The sequence below is a fragment of the Ischnura elegans genome, chromosome 3 (genome assembly GCF_921293095.1).
Source record: "Ischnura elegans chromosome 3, ioIscEleg1.1, whole genome shotgun sequence".
In the NCBI taxonomy this organism is placed as follows: Eukaryota; Metazoa; Arthropoda; class Insecta; order Odonata; family Coenagrionidae; genus Ischnura; species Ischnura elegans.
The window spans coordinates 92428492-92448261 of NC_060248.1; the positions used below are offsets into that span (position 1 = coordinate 92428492).

Genomic DNA, 19770 nt, shown 5'->3' on the forward strand with positions numbered 1-19770 from the left:
TATTAAAGTATTCTACCGATCAAGGTAGGTTTTCATAGAGTACTTAGGAAGCATTCTGGGAGCCTCCTCTTCCCTCAAGTAATTTTCTCTTCAATTCACAATTAGGCCTACTCCATTTCATCCAATCTATAAATCATATTCTCTTCCTTCCTCTCCCTCTTTTACCTAACATTCGAACAAGGGAGTAGTTGGTGCCACTCTACAGATCAGGAACACGGACAAACGGAAAAAATGGCCAGAATAAAGCCTTCGATTCAAGATGCAGGCGGTGGGTGCTGAATTCTACTATTTCTCGTAAAAATTCGATTGTGAAATGAAATTTGTTCAATGCTCTGGGTACATGCCCCTAAGAACAACAAATGCGTAAAGTAACACGACATTTTGAGCATAGTTACAGTAAGTAAAATAATAACACTGAAACTTTCTCGTTTATACACGCTTTTTCTGACCTTGCTTCGTCTATTTGTCTGTTTCATCGATGGAATCTTGCAACTGATATTTACCCACTTCCCATAGTCGGATAGCCTTGAAATTTCTCAGAAGTACATTTTTTAGAGGACATTTTTTGATGGCTCTGGTTTAAGCGATTACACGATTCACCTCTAAAAAGTAGAAAATAAAAAACAAGATATAATTGATTTTTAAAGGACGACCTTTTATCAAAAAACAGTATAAAATGCACTAAAGCTAAGAAATAACTTTTCCGTCACCCAGAGAATAATGCCATGGTGATGATAAGGTACAGATCACGAATATTACAAAAGAGGATCTTCAAGTCGGCCTCTACATGTGTTGTCACCCTCCTCGCATTTCTATGGGTTTACAAAAGTCGCCACTCGCGTCACTGACGGACAAAGTGATCGAGTTCCACGGGGAAATAAGATATAATTACAGGTTTTATCCGAAATTTATACGCACAATGATGTGATATATCAAGTTAATAACTTTTCAAATCTATTCCTCGCAATTAAAAACGTTATAATGCTAGATATTGGAAAAAAGTGGATCGCATTGCACTCATCACCGCGCCGCGGACATTTTTGAAAGGCGATTAAAATGATTATTAAGAAATTAGACTTCTACGGGATGGAATTGGGCCTCCTCTACTATGCAGTTCCCTTGGTTTCGATATTAAAATTGCGTGCCAAATCTAACTCACTTTTCAGGATCTTCTACACTCATTTAAAATATATCTAACAAGCATCCACGCTTTATTATCCGAGTAATGAAAGCTTATTCTTTACTTCTTAATGTATACTATAGTTTTTTTTCTGATTATTATTATTATTATAGTATTCTACCGATTAAGGTAGGTTTCCATGGAGTACTAAAGAAGTGATCTGGGAACTTCCCTTTCCTTCCGCTGCCTTCTTCAATTCACAGTAAGGCCTACTCCCTTTCGATCTATCTAAAAATCCTATTCTTTTCCTTCCCCTCCCTCGTTTCCCTAACATTCTAACCCTCTAACACCATTTTTTGTGAAGAGTGCATTTTTCCTTATTATTTTCCGTTTATTTCAAACTTTTGAGAGAATGGCGGAATTTTTACATTCCGATCGGAGGTACGTACTTCATGAGGAGACCGACATCAGACGCCTTATGCGCCCAGCTTATGCGCAGAATAATGAAGGAAAGGTGGAGAGAAAATGGGTGTTGGTGCCGGAATTAGCCTACTCTTAACGAAGGCTTCAATGGGATCAAGATTTATTGTCCCATGCGAGGGACCGAGAGCGATACTAGAACACTCTGCCACAAAGCATTCAACAAAGTATCGATCAATCGCAGCAAAATGCCAGCCACCGCCGGATTTTGAACCCTTACCCACCGAGTGCGAAGCTCACACGCTAGCCACCTCACCAACTCGATTTCTCCCATTCGAATCTTGCTGACCTTCGTCCGAGCTCAAGTTAAAATCTTTAAGAAGCCCATGAGGACATCAACCAAGAATTTTAAAAGAAAAAAGTGTCTACACTCGTTCTTAAAAAAACACGTCACCGCTCCAAATATGCAAACTAAATATGCACTCATCGGGAATATCTCTCGGAGGAGGCGAAAGTTTAAAAGAAAAAAAAAAGAAGAACGATCTGCGTCCACTCGGATTCCGACAGAAAATGAAACGAGCGACCGTCCAATTCGGCGAAAAGGAAATGGGACGAGGGAATTGATTATGCATTCATGGCAGTGTGAGGGGGGGGACCGCTTTGCACTCCCTCGCCCGATAAGGACTCGAATCACGGCTCCTCCTTCGACTCGCGCCCCAGACACGATCAATCAAAAATGAGCGTCCGATTCACCACAATGACCCCGCAACCCTCGCCACCAAAGAGGAAAACCAAGGCACGGCTGGGCCAGTTGACGCGTGCCAATGGATACGAGTGGTCATCATTTCGGTCAAACTGAATAGGTCGGGAGGGTCACGCTTCAAACGCATATTAATATTCTCATTTCTGAGTGGTTGGCCTTTCGAAGGACAAAATCATGCTCCGAAAGAATCTAGACCATTCATCACGAATCGAGCAGAATGACAGGTCAAGCAAAAATGTTTTGAGCGAGCTAAATTATTCGTTTGAAAATCTAATCGATAAAAGTTAAATGCTTGCATAGAGATAGCCAGTAACCGACGTACAGCTCTAGTAAAGTGGGTATTCATGACCAAAATGTGGCTAACCTAGTTAAAGAGGATTAGAATGTATACAAGGGAATATATAACTATTATCGGGGGGGGGGGGGGGGTAGTCCTAATAATTTTTTATTCATCGAGTCCACCAAATTAAGTCAGAGTGGTGGGTAGAAGATGCATTAGCTTCATAGTTTACTCCTAACATCTGTGTGATACTCCTATGATACTTGTTTGTTTTAATTGCTTGCGTTGAAAAAACGTATGCATTTTATAACAATTTTACGCTTTTAGCTTTTGTAATGCAATTTAGGATATATTTTTCGTCAAAAGTTATTGTAATTAAAGTCCTCTACCGATTACGGTAGGTTTTCATGGAGTACTTAAGAAGTTTTCTTGGAGCCTCCCCTTTCCTTAAGTAATTTCCTCTTCAATTCACAGTAAGGCCCACTCCCTTTCGTTCTATCTAAAAATCCTATTCTCTTCCTTCCTCTAACTCGTTACCTAACTTTCCAACGAGGGATTAGAAGGTGAAAAAATTCGTGTGGGCAGTGGCACTCTACAGATCAGGAAAATGGACAAACTGCAAAAACTTAAAGCCTTCAATTCAAGATGCAGGCGGTGGGTTCTGAAGATACAATAAGCGTATAGGGAGAGAAACGAGGTGGTGCGCAGAGTAATACGATAAAAAAGGGAACTGCGGAGAACCTTACGCCAGAGTTGGATAGTCGTTGTCATAAAAAAGGAATTGCGTTATATAACTGAGGGAACAATTGAAGGAAGAAAACCCCCGTCGGAGGACCATGAGATAGATAATAGGAGATACAAGGACACAAGAAAGGTGAACATCAAGGATCTGAAGGAACTAGCTTGGGAAAGGGAGAATTGGAGGGATTAAGTCCCACATCTCGAACTATATTATGCTCTTGCACGAGGTCTCCGCTGATGAATCACACAGAACTACACTTCGTATTAAGCTCGAATTGTCAGTCAATCTTTTCTCCACGCAAAGAGTCTCGTAATCGACTACTTCCTCCAGACGGTTATTTGCCAACGCCACTCTCTTACTGGTATCTTTTAAGTTGAGCCCGTTTTTCACCGAGAACTACATATGTGATTTCAAGGATCTAATTCAAAAGCTTGAGGTTGCTGACTTCATTATTGCCCGAGTAATTCTCATTAAGAAGTTCTATAATACCTATCAACCATAGGCTTTAAAACGATAGTGCACAGGTAATTATTTTTACTCATTAAAATCTCTTATTCTTCGACTTTGATGTAAGGCGATTAAAATATAACCACAGTAATGGACTGTTTCATCCATAACAACAGGTTAATTGAATATTAGTAACCCATGGTTTTCAAGGTTGTTTTTATCCATCCCCGTATCATAACTTAACTCCAAACCTTCACCCCATATCTGACTCGTTAAGCATTTTTAAATTTTATTGAAATCGATCGTCTATGAAAGAAAAAAATTAGTGAAAATCGTGCACATTTTCGTTTACCTTTTTATAAAAATGATTAAACGTTTATTTTACAAATCAGCCAAGTATTTTCACTAAGTTTAGGTCGACAGTATTCAATTTATCAGTAACCCAATTACATCAAAATCTACTTTACATGGGAAAGCTCTTAAAGATGCCAAGGAAAGAACTAGTAAAATAATGTACAATGAACCACTGGACGACGTCGTGCACCAACTATGGCACGCTTTGACTGATGCTTCCAAAAATGGATACCTCCCCTACGACGACGCGTTTTATTCATTTGGTGGTCGGACGAATTAGAGGAGCAGCACAAAATTTCTCTCGTTAGCCGACCCACGCCGAAATTACAGCGATGCTTCTTTGGTGAAGTCCTAGGGTGGGCGGGGCAAGAGTCATTGACACCGATCCATAAACATGAATTCTACTTGCGCTACCCACTTCCCATGACCGAATACGTCCAACCAAACGGGCTTCTCTTTAGGGGGAGAAGGAAAACACAATCATTAGGTACTCACTGGTCACGAATGTTAACTTAGAAAATGGAATAAGTACGGCTTTCTGAGATGAAATCATTGCGCGGCGCGTAAATTATTTTTTTACGACTCCCTCCGGGTCAAGGAACCAGTGGACGGACACAGACAAAATTCAAACGAGGAAGGCATGAATTTCAAGCTCGAGCTAGTGCAAAAGTAAAGCATAATTTCCATACCAATTCAAGGTCTAGGAAACCACGGACGGACTAAAGAAAAACTTAAATATAGAAGGAATTTGTTGAAGGCTAGAGTTTTTATAAAAAAATATATAATTTCCATGTTATTTGGAAGACTACACTGAGAAAAGGGACGTCTTTTACAGCACTTTTATTTCCTTTACATTCATATATTCACCACTAACTGAAAGTAAAAAATATAGAATACTAATTCCAATGCATAATAGGTGTTGAAATGAGAAGCCATTTTGCGCTGCAGGATAATTGAGGAATAGAGAGAAAAGCAGGATCCGCGCAGCGCGCTCTCGCAGGAAGGCACCCAGGTAACCACTACTATACGCTGCACGAATTTTGGCTCCGATTGTTTCCTAAGCAGGTACCAATAGCTTCTTAGAACCAACACCGAAACTGGGACCTCTATAGGGGATTGGAATCTCTCGTGAGGTGAACACATAAGCGAAGAATGCGGGGAAGCCAAACGCAAAAGAGAATTCTCAGAAAACGCAACGTTGAGACGACTCACAAGCCGCCAGAAAAACTACGGAGCCAACTTGTGAAGATTAAAGACAAAATTGGACTCAAGACCACTGGCGTCTATCACATGTCCTGTGAATGCGGAGATAGCAACATCGGCGGAAGGTGGCCCACAGGGTATAATTAATCTCCATCCAAGACACAAGTCATAACATTTGTGTGGCTCAATTAAAGCGGCGACATAGCCTTGGACGCCTGGGCTGGTTGAAATCAAATTAATGCGCTGGGCAATATCTTCATTAGCTTACGCTACGATAACACTGACATGCCTGATTCGACCACGAAAAGGATAGAACGACAAGTTAAATAAACTACGGCCTCCATTATCCCTAGCGGAAAAAATGAGCAGGAAAACATCATCATCTCATCATAACGACTTCTGCGAATACTTCACAGCCATCTGGGTACCAAATATTCGATCCAGTATTAACTGAGGCTTTCAAGAAATACGTTTTTTGTAGCATTTCTCATGCATATATCAGGGTGTCCCAACAACGAATTCAATTCTTTGACAGCCATGGTCTCAGAAGTCATCAAAGGAATAATTACATATTACATCCCCGGGAAAAACCTAGAGGTACAGATCGGCAAATTCGATAGAAATGGAAATTCAAAGCAATTCTAAAGAAGGCTGCTTCACTGGCTCAAGTCCATGGCGAAAATGAAACCAACGTATTCCTTTGTAGATATGTAACTTGAAATTTTCCAATTTTCCAACGGTGAAGTTTATAACATCTAGAAAAAATGACTTAGAGCGAGTAGGACTTTCGGAACGGCGAAAATGACACGTATTTCTTGGGAGATAGTTCTCCAAAAAGTGTGTCTAATGGGCGAAGATAAGACGATTTCTTAAAATATTTTGCAAAGGAATTCTTTTTCCGCATGCTTCGCTTTGAGGAGAAATCAGAAGGGGGCATTTCCACCATATAGCTTTCTAGACTGCCTCTAGAATGGGAATAATCATATTACAATATTGAGACTCGGGAGAATATTTTTAAACTTTTCCTTAGCATATTTTCTCAAGAGATGACAAAGGTTTCGTGAGAACAGTAATAAACAAACTGATAAACGATACTGGGTTCACACCAAGGACGATTTCTAAATAAGGATTCACACAGAAATTTTTAATTCAAATACTTGCGGAGGAATTCAAGCAGACGGAAAACGTTTCGAAGTTATTTAGCAAAAATTTATCATCTCGAATTTGAAAATCTTACACCAATGCTTTCTCACTGACAAAAGTAAAAATTTCACATATGATATCGAGGCAAAATTTAAAAATATACACTATTTATTCCCTGACAATTTTAAGCCGATACCTCAAGTTGCAAACGAGAAATACGTAACGAGAAATACGCTCGCTCGAGGTGGAGTGAATTAGTAACATTAATGGCGTCATTCGCAAGGACGACTCATTGCATACCTATATTTTTCCATTCTTCTCACCTATAATGGATTTAATCTTAGAATTACAAACCGTTTGCAAGTTTGATTCAGCATAATTTGCACGTATTTCTTTTTGTTATTATTGGCAATATTTTTATGACCGCTTGCTGTGCATGTGGGGGAATTCCTTGCAGGCTGGAGTTTTCTCATCCCCTGCCAAACAACCTCTTAACCTCGCCACACAAAGCGTGCTTCCCTCTTCGGAACGAAAGGGAGCTCAAAAAGATGAGCATGGTTACGTGAGCACAGCAATAAAACAGAGACGGGAGAGCGGTCCGCGCACGGACGGTTTTCTAACGGATGGTGCCTCGACCCCTCTACACCCCCACCCCCGCCCCAAGGAGACCAGTCACGCGGAAACCGGTGACGTGGCCAATCAAACGGGTCACCGCGGGCGACAGCCCTCCGGTCAAGTGAATTGGGAATACGGGGGAGGCTACGGTGATGAGGAAGAAGAAGAAGGGACGTCTCCGATGCACGAGAGCCGTTTGAATGGACACGGGAAGACTTGCGGAGAAAGCAAACGACTGTCGGGCGGCGGTTAATAGCTGAGCTTCCTCACGGACGCAAGAAGTTAAGAGGAACTGCACGAGGAACAGTAGCGGGGGGCGCAAACTCAAGGGGAGGGGAGCAAAAGATACCTCGAGTTACCTTTACTTTTATAGTAATAAAAATAATAAAGTCACATCCAAAGTTTAAGAAGGTTTTAATTAAAGTAATTATGTAAAAATACAAGACAATGCCATCTTATGATATAAAAAAGTTAAAATTGTGGTTCTGCAATGTTAGGCAACACGGGCGGCCCCACAAGGGGGGGCGCGCGCCCCCTGCGCCCCCATTTGTATCCGTCACTGGCGAGGAAGCGGGCAAGACTCGTTACGTCGCATTACGGAACATTCGGTTGCGCAATAAAACCACGCGGTAATAGCGGAACTCGCGTCAGCTTAGGCATGAGGATGCGTCCGAATGTAAATTTAGAAGGACACCTCACTCCCTCTCAAACTGTCGTAGTTTGTCTCGTTGAAATCTTGCATTATTATTATTAAAGTATTCCACCAATTAAGGTAGGTTTCCATGAAGTAATTAAGAAGTAAGGCCCTCTCCCTTTCATTCTAGCTTAAATTCCTTTTCTTTTCCTTCCTCTCCCTCGTTTACCTACCCTCCTATCCAGGGGCGCAGCAAGGAATCAAGGCTAGGGGGGATTTTAGTCGCAACTAATACTTACGGATGTGAGGGTATTACATACTCACCAGGATAAGCAGGGGTTGCGGGACCCTCCTACAGAAATGTTTTAAGAATAATGGTTCAAAATGGCGAGTTTTATGGCTTTCTGAGGGTTATTTGATAAATCCTAACACTATTCTATAAATAATACTGATCCAAATAAGTAAAATGGATAAAACTTAAAAATTTCTCTGGGGGGGGGGGAGGGGTTTATCCCCCAAAACCCCCCCTTCGCTGCGCCACTGCTCCTATCGTCTAACCTTCTTTTCAACATTCCCTCCCAACTCAAGACTCGATTCATCAATACCTTCTGTTTTCTTGGCATGGTATTTGGACAAGGCGACAGACAGCTTAGGCGTTTTGCGCCATGAGGGAAGGGGTTGGTAAGGAAGGGTGGAGAGAAACCCGGCGTCGGCATTAGGCTCTTAACGAAAGGCGCCAAGGGGACCACGGCTTAACGTCCCATCCGACGGACGGAGTGTTGCGCTTGAAATGTTCTCCACACAACATTCAAGCAGAGATCGGGAAGTCTCTGAAAATTCTCTGCCACCGCCGAGATTTCAACCCGAGCCCACGGGGTGGGAAGCCAACACTCTAGGCACCAAACCAACCCGATCACCTTCTGTCTTCTTCGTACCTCTTCTAGAAACCTCCCTCTGCCTACTCTCAACTGTCTCTCCTCACCCACCATGTCCAGCACTTCGTCGTTTCTGCTCCTCTCCCTCACTTCACCCTCTCCATTCTCCTCCAATCCCACAACTGGAACGCCGACCGTCTTCTCTCGTACTCCTTCCTAAGCGTCCACGTTTCCGCACCGTAGAACGCCTCACTGCAGCGAACTTGTATAATCGTGTTGAAATTTTCAGTGTGTGAAGAGTAGTCCTTTGTCAATTGTGATCTATTGAAATCCTTAGCAGAAGATTACCATCATACAAAAATGGATACAGGTAAAGATTTCAACCTAAGCAGTGCTAATTAATATGGTTCGCAACGATCTTACATCTAGCACCATGAACGTTGATTAAGTTTCAAAGCAATCGAAGAACTTGGCAGCGTAGTGTATTGAACTGCGCAGTGGAACTTAAAGCCAAATGGCCGTGGTACGATTCCAAGACCTTTGTAAAAATTTTCCTATACTAAAACACGATAATTTGGATCTCAGAAAATTATGAGTAAACATTTTGACACCCTAGAGATAAACAAATGTTTATTAGGGTCTGACTTGTATACTCTGATTATTTCTAGACAACAGCGTAGCTTACAGCGAACAAATCATCGCGAAGAAATACGGGTCAGGCAGAAGTGATGCTTCCTCTTAACGCACTCGATCAGAGATTCGATCCGAATATTATAGTTTAGATAGATGAAGGCAGGGCTCACAAATGGCTAAACCACTGACTGATGATTCTAGCACTTCTCTGGAACACTTCGCTAGGTGAAGATACAAATTCGTTCTTCACCTGAATTTGAATCCGGGATCCTTACATCGGCAACCCAACCCACTCTACACAAACACCACCACAAATTACCTTTTAAAAAAATGAAGGTACCGTTTATTTGGAATGACTTCAAAACCCAGCTCTCATCACACCCACTTTTTCCCATGTTTACCTACGTCGATTCAACACCCACAATAACAAACAATACAAAAATCAATCTTTCAGTCCAGGGACTTAATATGGGCAGTCTTCCCGGGATTAATCCGGGTGAGTGGTTTAACTTGGATATACTTCACCTTTCCCTCTATCAACGCCTTCCGGGATAAAGATAAATGTCAGAGATACAATGTATATCTACACAAACCGAAGAGCATCTATGCAGAAACTCCACCAGGAAAATCTAAAATATCAACTGATTTTTTTTATTTTACCTATTTTTTCTATAATCTTTACATTGTTTAATAAATGTCATCATAAAATTGCTATTTATTATCAAGTAAAAATATCAGTTTCGAAAGCGCTCATAGATTTTTAACAGGTTAACAGCTCGTAACACGAGAGTTGCGGTAAAATGAATGCTTCCTCACGTTTGATCTATTGATAAGGGCTGGCATTTAATACTTAAGTTCCACATCCTTTTACAGTTTAAAGCAAATTTATTACCCCAGGATAGATAGACTCGAGATAATCGATGACATATTGGTTCGGGAGGAAATATAAAACTGGCTTACGAGGACACTCATGAAATAGATAAGGAATATAGAGAGAGGGTATCAATGGGCGACGGGTACTGAAGGTTAGAGAAGGATGTTAGATAAGTGGGGAAGTGGAGGGAAGACAATAGACTCCATATGTATGAATAGGATGTAGAGAGCATAGCGTATATACTTATTTATATATACTTAATATATATATATATATTGCCGATACCGCAAGCGACTCCATGTATTACAATATGAAATGCATTTGAACTTCACCAGGTGTATCGATTCTACCTATAAAATGAACACCTGATAATTACCAAAGCACCAGGTGAAGTAATCCAATAATTCCTCCGTAATTATTCTCGCTCAGAAATTTCTCCCATATCATTGGACCACTATCCGCTCGAAGGAATATTTACGATCTTCCTTTCATTTACAATGCCTTAAATGGTAAATACCGATCCTGTGAAATACTCCAATTCTTCTCACTCCACATTCCCACCGGCTTCTTTCGCAATAACCACCTACTACACCAACCTAAATTCCGTCTTTCTCTCTCCCAAAGATCACTTTTTTTACAGACTTCCTACCTTGTTCAGCACCATTTCGTCAACCTACCCTCCCCTGGATCACACGATGCCATTCGGATCATTCAAGAGGCAGCTTTGAAAAGCCATCTTCTCCTTCATCTTTGCTTTATTCTATCATTTTTTGTAGTTTATTTTCTTCAGCTTATAAGTTTTATATTCAATATAAAGGTCGTATCGGCTGTTTTTTAACAAAAAATAAATATAAGTGTTATGGGGGAAAATTAAAGGCAGCCGTCTATAATTTGACGGCTAAGCAATCTCTTTAAGGCGATTGGTGAGAGGTGAAGTAGGCTACATACTCGATCAAAGAGAGTACAATCAAGACAGTACTCAATGGCTACATTCAGATTAAAAAGCTAAATAAAATTAAAAAAAAATGCATTTTGAAATCACAAATGAATGAAAGGATGAGTGAATTACGTTTCTGCATAGAACCCATCACTTCTATGCTTCGCAAAAGCACTATCTTCACGTTTCTCACAGATCTCCATTGATCCGTGAGGTAAATATAATTTCCATCTATAAATAATTTTTTTGTATAATGGAGGTTACGAATAAAGAGGTTATATACTACGTAAAATTCGTATTTTTTTAGCAGCTACCTGCAAGGTAAAAAAAATAATTTGGAAGATTTACATTATGCGAATCCGTACATTTAGGGATGTTTTCGAGAAGATTAATTATTATTATTATTATTTTGACTTATCAATCATGACATTTCTAAAATTTTCACTTGCTAAGACCACTGCGTCAGAAAAAGGTTGTTCAAGTTGATTTTCAACGATATGAACAGATGGCTCCACCGCCTTGCTTGTTGAGGAAGGATTCTTTCTCGCCAGTGAGACTAGGCAAACAAAACGGAGACCGCGCGCTTCACAGGTTGCTGGATGAAGAGAGAGCAGTTAGCGCAGGCAGTTGGCCTTTCATCCGCTGGCGCCACCACCTGTTGCACGAGCCCACGAGGAAAGAACGGCTAACAAGGGAAGTTGTCTCTCCACCTCGGCGCACCGGCGGGAAGCTCGAATGCTGTGAACAAGGAGACTACTACATAGAGAATGTCCATCCCATATAAGCTTGATTTATACGTGTCACTTCGCGCACTTTATAGTTGGTTTACAAAAAAGCCCGCAGCGCAGAAATGAGCACAGCGCGATAGATTACATTACCTCGTACTTAGGTTTCGGTTAGCAGCCCTCATTATAGATTATTTCCCCATGGAATTCGGATCGCTTTACACTCGGAGACGCTATTACCGACTTAAGTAATTGCTTCAATTAGTAAATAATCTAAAACAATATTATATATTCGCGGTTGTGAGCGCTAATGAATCTAAAGGCGTTTCCCAACAGTCGGTGTTGATTGAAGTTCCGACGCAACTACGAGATTGCAAAGAAATACACATTTCATATTTTTGGAGTCATTTCTTCAACAGATTGCTATCAAATGGTGGACAGCCGATGCTGGAGAGCAAATTAAAGTACCGGCAGAAAAGTAGATTTCGTAAAGATCGCACATTTTTCAATGAACCACTCATATATAAAATTGGGTCAACAGAGGTGAAAAAAATTCAAAATAATACAACCTTATTTACAGATTTTTTGTGTTAATTACTTATTTTGAGCATTAGTTTCACATCAAGACTCACCTTGTAGAGGTTTTTAAACCATTTAAGTAAACTCTTTAACTTAACCTTGCGTTAGTTTAAATTTAATCGATAGCAATACGGAAGGCATACAGAGTAATTAAATAAAATCGAGTTTACATCTTGACTCTCCATAAATTATGCAAGCTCACCCAGAAATACACTGAGGAAAAAGAGATATGTCTGTTAAATTTTCCATGCAGGTGACGAAAAACTCCTATTATAAGCTGAAAACTTCACATAAATGCATTATTTCAGACTGAAATGACTGTGGATGCTGCTTACTTATATTTAAGATATTGGAGTGGGCAGGCACTCCTCTTTAATGTACAGCCCTAAATACATTCAATTCAGTTGTCTCGAGGCTAAATTGATTTCACGTGGGCTCGCGTATCGGCACTAGTACTAAAAGCTGACTAATCAAGACTTTCATTAGCCACCCAAGTGAAATTAATGACGTCCTCCGCGCCTCTACCTGTTATCGCGATTCATTTGGATGAAGAAGATGAAGATCCACTGATAATTAAGCTTCTTGGCAAGCACACGCGAAGGCTACCCAAGTTCTTGCGATGCACATGGGTGATACGATGTTGAGCAATTTGATTACAGCATTAAGATTCATGTCTGAAGATACAGAGATAATATGAGATCTAATTCTGGGGTTCAATTTAAAAGGAAAAGAAGGTGAAAAAATTCGTAAGGGTTAAAAATTTAGCGAATGACGAGTCAGAGATGCCGAGTTACAAGTGTCACGAAGAGTGACGTAAAATATTACGAAATTTGTCAAGATTATGGCTAAAGAATGTGTTCAAGATACGAGATAGGAATCGATTCACAGACGCCTTTTTTCACTCCCGATCTTCCTAAATTTTTGGGTGCACAGAAGATATAAGCACCTGATCTTATCAGGGACCTTACCTTTCTAACTCATTTGATTCTAGCTATCTGTTAACTTGCCATTCTTTCGGCAAAGGCGAAGCAAAATATACTTTTATTACTTCTAGGAACTCAGTCTTACTTCTTTTTTTACAGTGAGCCAATAAATCCAAGAATTTTAACGATATGATTCCTTGTCATGGTGCCTCTTTTAAACAGTGAAAATTTGGCATTTTTCGCTTTCGATTTTTTAAGGAAAAAACACTTTTTGGCACGAACTTCACCGAACTATGCAGAATGGCAAGATGAAACTGATGATGCATAGATAAAAAATATTTTCACACTAACGAAAGTCAAACAATCAAGAAATACAATGAGGCAAGATAATCTATCCAATAAGCTAACACACGATTTTGGTCAACGTCAAAGAGGTCATTAATAATGTTTCCCTACCAATCATATGAATTGAGCATTAAAAGTTAATTCCCCGCAGCAGTCAGCCCAGAAATGGATTGCACTACTGTATGGAATGACTGAAAAAATCTAAAAATATTAAATATTAGTTTAATGTTGATTCTTTACATTTATGAACAATTTAAATGGATAAGAGATAAAATAACTTTTAATGTTATGAAGCACATTCAAGGTTAGTTTCTATTGGTAATTTATTCAACGGTTATCCTTATTTAAAACGGCTCAATCGATATTTACAACAAAATATTTGAACTATTACTAGATCATCATCTACAGAAATACGTGTTATACTAATATTTTTAGTGAAGCTGCCACATAACAATATGACAGACACGAACCAAAAAAGTCATAATAAAAAAAGACAAATATCAAGCTCAAAAAGGATTCCAATATCTCATATCAAAGTAAAGCCAGTGGGATGTCCAAAACATCCTTTCAACTGGCGAGGACGAATTAAAAGGGCATAAACAACAAATAAATGAACCCCGCGACACGGGAGTAACTTGATCGGCACTCTTAATTGGCACTAGTTGCGAGGCTCAAAGTGGCGTAACTGCGCAAACACGCCGAAACGACTCGAGCCGATTGTTGCGTCACGATCTGCAAACATCATGGCGCCCGCGCGAAGAGGTGTTCCCGCGCCCGCAAGGTCGTTAGCCAATTGGAAATGGGGAGGGGATGATTTTTAATGGAGGGGTTCGTGAAGGAGTTCGATGCAGGAGGAAATATGATGGGAAACAGTTGCGTCGTCTTTTAAAGGGACAAGGAGTATTCCCACGGCTCGTCACGTAATTGCTTGTCACGCGAACTGAGGACACCGCTCTCTCCACACTTCCATCACGAGAGAGGGCAGAGCCAAACAGCAGAAGATGAGATTCTTTGATGAAAGAGTCACGCCACTTTTATTTCATATTTGCGCCACTTGAGGAAAAAAAGTGCCCCCCATTCGGCCACTCTTACAGAATTCCGCTTTCAGCAATATTTTCCCACCGCCAGCCTCAAGACAAATACTGGACTCAATGAGGGGAAATGGAGCATAGCTTAATCATGCAGCAGCAAAAAAAGGGTCGTCAACATGAGATATTTTTCACGTAAAATTTTAAAATCGCTCTACGGAGAGAAGGCACTATTACAACAAGATTTCTTTCCCAGGGAATTATATGGATAAACTTTTCTCGCAGTTGCCGCCGGATTAAAAACTCCATTTCTGCCGACGTTTCGAGCTCCGACTTGAGCTCATCCTCAGGGTTGCTGAATGTATTATATGTAAAAAGACAAACAACAATTTTTTAAATAATACTTGCGTGACTTCTTTCGTGCAGTGCTTTTGATGCTTTTATTTGAAGACAGCGTGGGCGGCAAGCAATATTTATGGCATATAATTTTAAAATCGCACAACGGAGAGACAAAACTGCTGTTTTTGTGGTTCTCCACATCGCAGGGGATGAAAGGATATTCTTGGATGAGACATAAGGAAGTAGAGTATGAATGCCGTAGGAGATAGGAAAAGAAGGGTTTCTAAAACCCCTGATGGTGGTAAGATAGACATGTAATAAAGAAATGAGGGGATGTGCCGAAGAGCGGCATTTCTGACGGCGCTCTGAGAATTAGAATACCGTCAGGGAATAGGGACTTCCAAGAAATAGCATCGATAACAGCGAGTTGACTCCCGCAAAAAGCTATCCTGACCAGCGACTTATTTTCCCATCGATAATTAGACTTAGAAGTCCTGTGAATTCCATGAGTGAAAACCAGTCGATAACTGGCAAACCTCCGAGATGCCATTTTAATATCTGTGACCTTTGTATGGCAGTGATGCTTATCATCATTATCATGACTTAAGACAAAGAATGTACGGAACAGATACGATGGCGATATATTAATTTACTTTTAGTTTAATTTATTATTTAAATAAATGATACAACTACTCGGTTTTAATACTCAAAATACTACACAATGATTAAAAAGAACTTTGTAACAAGAGACTTCCGAACATAACCTCAAAAGTGAAAGCTGTCAGATAACTCAACGGATGGACTAAACTACTGTTTTTGTGGTTCTCCACATGGTGGGAGATGAAAGTATAACCCTGAATGAGTTATAACGAAGAATAGAGAATTAAAGCAGATGGTGTTCGATGTATATTAATGTAGATTTACAGGGAATAAATCACAAAACATAAATGAACTTCCACGAGCAGAGACCAAAACATTAATTCAATATTCTCTCCAACTATGGAATGAATACAGCCTGTGAACGTTTTATTAGTAGGTACGTATAATGTTTTTTCTTTTTCTTTTATGAGCACAGTCGGCAAATATGAAAAGGTAAAAAAGGTCGGATTCTAGGAAATAAAAATAAATCATAAAAAAATTAATTACCACCTCAACATCGACGTATATATGAGATTTTGTTTATTTAGACAATGACGTAGCTTCAGCATTCATTACTCTTTTAGAGGTTTCATTTTTTTCAAATATGATTCAAATGGCTCAATTAAGAGTTGGAGAGATACAATTTCTCAGAAAATAGTGACTCTGGATCACGACGACTATTACGTCTTCATTGGGATTAAGAGCACGCGTCATTCGTCGGATGCACGCTTCTCATTCCGCACCGTCACGCGAGCGAATAACGTCTTCATGTTGATGCAATGAGTCTTAATCTTCCGCAACTCATTCTCTTCTAAAATATCACACCAAGTTTCTCATATTCCCACGAATGAGTAGTACGATGCTACGACGGATATTCGAGTATCTAAACAAATCATCACTCATCAATGAATTTAGTAGCAGGGAGGACAGATCGTTCGTGATTAAATGCAGAAATGGCCAGCAAGGTACAAACTAAGTTAAGCCAATGCACAAAAACAAGATATATGATTTTTTGCTGAATGCGCAAGTAAAAAACTTCTATGAGATTATTTGAGTTCAGCTATTAATTGGTTCCAACCGTAATCATGCAACGAAAAGGATAAGTAAATACTGCGGAGAAAAACGACCTAACCAGCACAGAAAAATCGTGTTCGCATATACACATTGAATGCAAACATAAGACGACAATGAAGAAGAAAAATCGTAAACAATTAAGTCACTTTTGTGGAGCCAGAAAATAAAAATTACAAAATCCCAATAAAGCAAAATTGTAATATATGTTTCAAGGTGATGATTTTTAAAATAAAAATATCCTCGTAATTAACAAAATCGACATCGTTTTACGACGACGAAACAATTTTTTTACTAACATGATCTAAAAAAAATACAACTCGAAGAAAAAACTTTTCCAACGCACACTTGTGGTTTACTTTCTACAATTCGTTCCATACAAGGTAACGATAGTGAAGCTGTCCCGTGATTCAGGGTAATCGGTTTCATAGAGCTGAAACCCATCATAATTGATTCAACTTTACTGGTATTTTGACCGATTAAAGCGAATCACAATTCAATGTGGACGCTTACTGGTATTTGAACAGATGAGAGACTGACAGTTAAAATGTGAAAGCCCTCCTTTAAAGCCACAGAGATAAAAATTTTCAAGTAAGAACTACTATTTCTACCGTTTCTCAACCTGTTCAAGTGAAAGGTGACCAGTAGGCGAGGACAAAAATGAACTAGGCCACAAATGATTGCTGGAATGTAAAAACCTCCGAATGGATGAGGAAAAATGTGGTTTGTCAAGCGTGGAGAAAAAGATAAGTAAATATTGGAGCAAGAAAGAAACCGATCTTTTAAAAAATCTTGTTCGGCAACCTTTCTAGGAAAAATCGAAATACATTCAGAAAAATAGCCATCTTCCCATCAATACGTTCCCTAGGGTGTTGGTAGGTAGGTACGGTGTGGTAAGTTCATTCATAACCAAAAGCATACAATGGCTAAAACCAATTTTCCCAAACATTAGCATTATGTTCCAAATAAAGATGATTAATTCTCAGGCACTATATAATTCAAGAAGTTCCCAATTCCAGCACAGGAGAATTAAAATTAAAATCATGAGAATTTCAGCTTGAGAATTCAAAAAATATTTTTAGTGGTGTATAATAAAATTCCATAGTTACAGTAATCACGGAAACAAGTTGTCGAGGAAAGTCAAAAGAAATGAGGAAGCAGCTAAGCAGCCATTTCCCGTTCAAAAGTCATAAGAAACTTGAAAAGCGGTAAGTAGCAAGGAATAAATTGCACATCCGAAAATACTCCATCTCTTTAACTTACAGTGGAATTTTTTTTGCCATAATTTAAATATTATTCACCGCAAAAAAAAGTCTTGGCCGCGTCATTATCGGCAAAACAAGGCGAGTGTGTGTTGCCGATTGACCACTCACTATAAAAGAAGACCGCGGGGTACACTGTGTTATAAGTCATCTTATCTACGATAAATGAACATTTAAAAAAAATATTGCGGTCTAAGCGTCAGTAATAATCATACCTAGTTATAATGCTAAAAAATATGTTCCATCTGACGGGAAAACAATAAAATTCGTAATTTTTTGTCGCAGTTGCGAAAAGTTTTCGGTTAAATTCTGCAGGAAGTAACTTATCTATTTGCAGAAAATATATCACACAAGTCTGTAACATCTAGACTGGTTGGCAACTTTTGAGTTGAGTCACAAAATTCGCTTCGAGGCGAAAGCGGAAAAAACGAGTCATTCTAGCACACGCATAATGCCTCAGCCTCGTATAGAACTCCAGTCCTATTCACTAAAAAAAGAAGACCACGCTGTACACTGTCTTAAAAGTCATCTTATCTACGATAAATGAACATATAACAGGGATATTCACTTCTAAATGTCAATAATAATCATGAATGATGCCTAGATACTTAAAAATGTGTTCCATCTGACCGGAAAAATAATAAAATTTGTAATTGTTCGTCGCAATTGCGAACATTTTCGGCAAAATTCAGCCGGAAGATGTTATTCCACGGTCCAATAATAATCGCTTTGGAGTTGCGTTACTCACCCCTGAGTTGGTGGAGAGCGCCTGCCCGCTGTTGGACCGTCCGAGGAGCAGCTGCTCCTTCTCGGCGTCGCAGAGCGCAGACTCCTTCGGCTGCTGCTGCTCACCCTCCTGGGACGCACTCAGCTCCCGTAGCCGCTCCCTCAACGCCCGGTTCTCTTCCTCCAACGCATCCAAGTCCGCTCCCCTCTGACCCTGTAAAGACAGAGGAAAAATATGCGTTCGTTAAAATTTTCTTCACAATGTGAATTCACTTCTTGAATGTGAAGAGCAACTAAAATGTATGCTATTTTTTCTCATAAGTGAAATATACGTATAAGTAGGAGAAAGGGATATAAAACAGCAATCATAAGGTCGTTGCCCAGTCCCTCGTTCTAAATATTAAAATATAAACGATTTTCGAAATATAGTAAAACTCAGTTTGCTTTTAATATTTCTGTTAAGGACTGGTTAGACGATACATTAACACGTACGAATTAACGTGAGAATGCACGAACGATTTTGGTGGAACGGAACATGCAGAAATGGATAAACCAGATTGGAATAGGTTCCATTTTCTGTTCATGCGTTCGCAAAAGTTGGGTGGAAAGACGATGCATTTTCGTGTTCATTCACTCGTTCATACATGTAACTCTTACGAGTTAATGTATCGTATAAACAGGCCTTCTGAGTAGGTACTATTTCAGACATCATCCTACCGGCAAGCAAGATTAATATTTGAAATTACTTAAAGTTCTTAAATCAGTTTAGTAAGTAAAATTCTTCAAAAGGGCATAGATTTCGTAGATGGGATCTTGAGTTGATGACATTCACTAACCAACAATAATAAATATGCATAAAAAATTCCTGAACGGAAACTCAAATCATTGTACCTCGATTGAAATAAACTTACTGATTATTGCAGTTCAAGTAACAAATGTAACCCCTCGACATCCAAATTTACGAGACCCTGAGATACGCGAGATAGCGACATTTGGCCCGCGAAACAAAGATTTATTGTTCATCCTTCAACGATATTTGATCGCGCCACACAAAAGATTCGGTGCGCCAAGCTTGAGGCAATTCCATTGTTTT

General features: G+C 39.6%; 1 protein-coding gene across 1 annotated transcript in view; it reads right to left on the reverse strand.

Annotated features, from left to right (window-relative positions):
• The window catches only part of LOC124156142 (cytospin-A-like), a 526115-nt gene that overhangs the window by 51291 nt on the left and 455054 nt on the right, over positions 1–19770 (reverse strand). Inside the window, exon 8 of the mRNA XM_046530489.1 lies at positions 18700–18891. Within this exon, the coding sequence (XP_046386445.1) occupies positions 18700–18891 (192 nt within the window). The remainder of the gene's footprint in view (positions 1–18699; positions 18892–19770) is intronic.